The following is a 1,590-nucleotide window of genomic DNA, read 5'->3' as shown; positions in this document are numbered from 1 at the left end:
GAATTTCCCTTATGTTGCCCCTTCTGTAAATGCCTCTCACATCCTCAATAATATACATCATGTATAGAATACAGTAGTGTTGAGGTAATAATAAAAGGGAAAATTTGATTAGGATGCCCCATGAGGTGTTCCAGACAAGTGGAAATAAGCCCAGAGAGAATTTGCTAGCCACTAGCTCTCAGCTGGAATATCAAGCAAAGTCCTAGGGTTCTACAATTTGGGTACTGAAAGGCCTTTCCCTAGCACCTTCTTTAGGGCTCCTAGTACATCCTTGTTCCTCAGGCTATAGATCAGGGGGTTCAGGGCTGGAGTAATAATGGTATAGAACACAGAGATGATATTGTCTTGGTGAGGACTGTGGTAAGCACTGGGCAGGACATACATGAGCACAGCAGCTCCATAGTAGAGTCCAACCACTGTCAGATGGGATGAGCATGTAAGGAGAGCTTTCTGTCTCCCCTGTGTTGAGGGCATGTGGAACACAGCAGTCAAAACTAGTGTATAGGAGACAAGGATAACAGAAAGGGGTATGAGGAGGAATGCCACACCCATGGAGTATACCATGAACTGGTACTTTGTGGTGTCAGCACATGCCAGCTTCAGCAAAGGAGGGATCTCACAGAGCAGGTGTCTTATCTCCCGGGTTCCACAGAAAGGGAAGTTCATAGTATATATGGTGTGCACAAGGGAATTCATGGATGCCAAGAGCCAGTTTGTGGCCACCATGGACCAGCAAACTTTTGGTCTCATGAAGACCATATAGTTCAGGGGATGTTGAATGGCTACATAGCGGTCATACGCCATGAAGGCCAACAGGATGTCTTCAGCCCCTCCAATTGTCAGTAACAGGAACATCTGAAATCCACAGCCTGAAAAAGAGATAGTGCTCTTTCCATGCAAATAATCCATGAGTGTTTTGGGGGAAATGACAGTTGTAAGGAGCAGATCCATAAGTGAGAGCTGGCTGAGCAAGAAGTACATAGGCACATGCAGCCTCTTGTCCATAGCAATCAACAGGAGCAGGAGGCCATTGCTGGTCACAGCCACCAGGTAGAGGAATGTAATTGTGGCACAAATCAGTCCAGGATACTTACTGTCCTGGAGAATTCCAATGAGGAAGAAACTGTTCTCCAAGGTAGTGTTCCAGAGTTCCATTGCACAGGTTCTTTTTATCTTGGATCAAAAGAGAAAGGTGGATACATAGGCCAAAGAAATCCAGAAATAATGTAAATGTATGATGTTAGAGGCCACTAAAAGTCAGTAAAAGTCAGTCTTCCCATCAGTCAATTGGATGAACTTACTTTCTGATAAAAGTATTTCCCCTCTAACAATTTACAAAGATGACCATTAAATTGAGCCACATAAAGGATGATGAATTACTTTAGAATATGTACATATATGTATATGCATATGTGTGTGTGTGTGTATATATATATATATATATATATATATATATATATATATACCTTTCAACAGAACTTGTTTTAGAGTATAAACCCCCATAAAATCTGTTAAATTACATGGAGTAATGTGATGGTATTATTTTTTAGATTTTCTTCATAATTTTACTTTTTCTTGGATTTTCAAATT

General features: G+C 41.1%; 1 protein-coding gene across 1 annotated transcript; it reads right to left on the bottom strand.

The window, feature by feature from the left end:
• Positions 1 to 210: 210 nt before the first annotated feature.
• On the bottom strand, positions 211 to 1,155 carry LOC138149300 (olfactory receptor 2AG1-like). The gene has a single exon (XM_069072305.1). The coding sequence runs from the start codon at positions 1,153 to 1,155 to the stop codon at positions 211 to 213; it is 945 nt and encodes a 314-aa protein (XP_068928406.1).
• Positions 1,156 to 1,590: the final 435 nt, after the last annotated feature.

Source organism: Petaurus breviceps, unplaced genomic scaffold, assembly GCF_028583685.1.
Source record: "Petaurus breviceps papuanus isolate PSGF00001 unplaced genomic scaffold, PetGlider_PUasm1.0 90845, whole genome shotgun sequence".
In the NCBI taxonomy this organism is placed as follows: domain Eukaryota; kingdom Metazoa; phylum Chordata; class Mammalia; order Diprotodontia; family Petauridae; genus Petaurus; species Petaurus breviceps.
The sequence above is the reverse complement of the archived record's forward strand: the minus strand, read 5'-3'. Positions and strand labels throughout refer to the sequence as shown.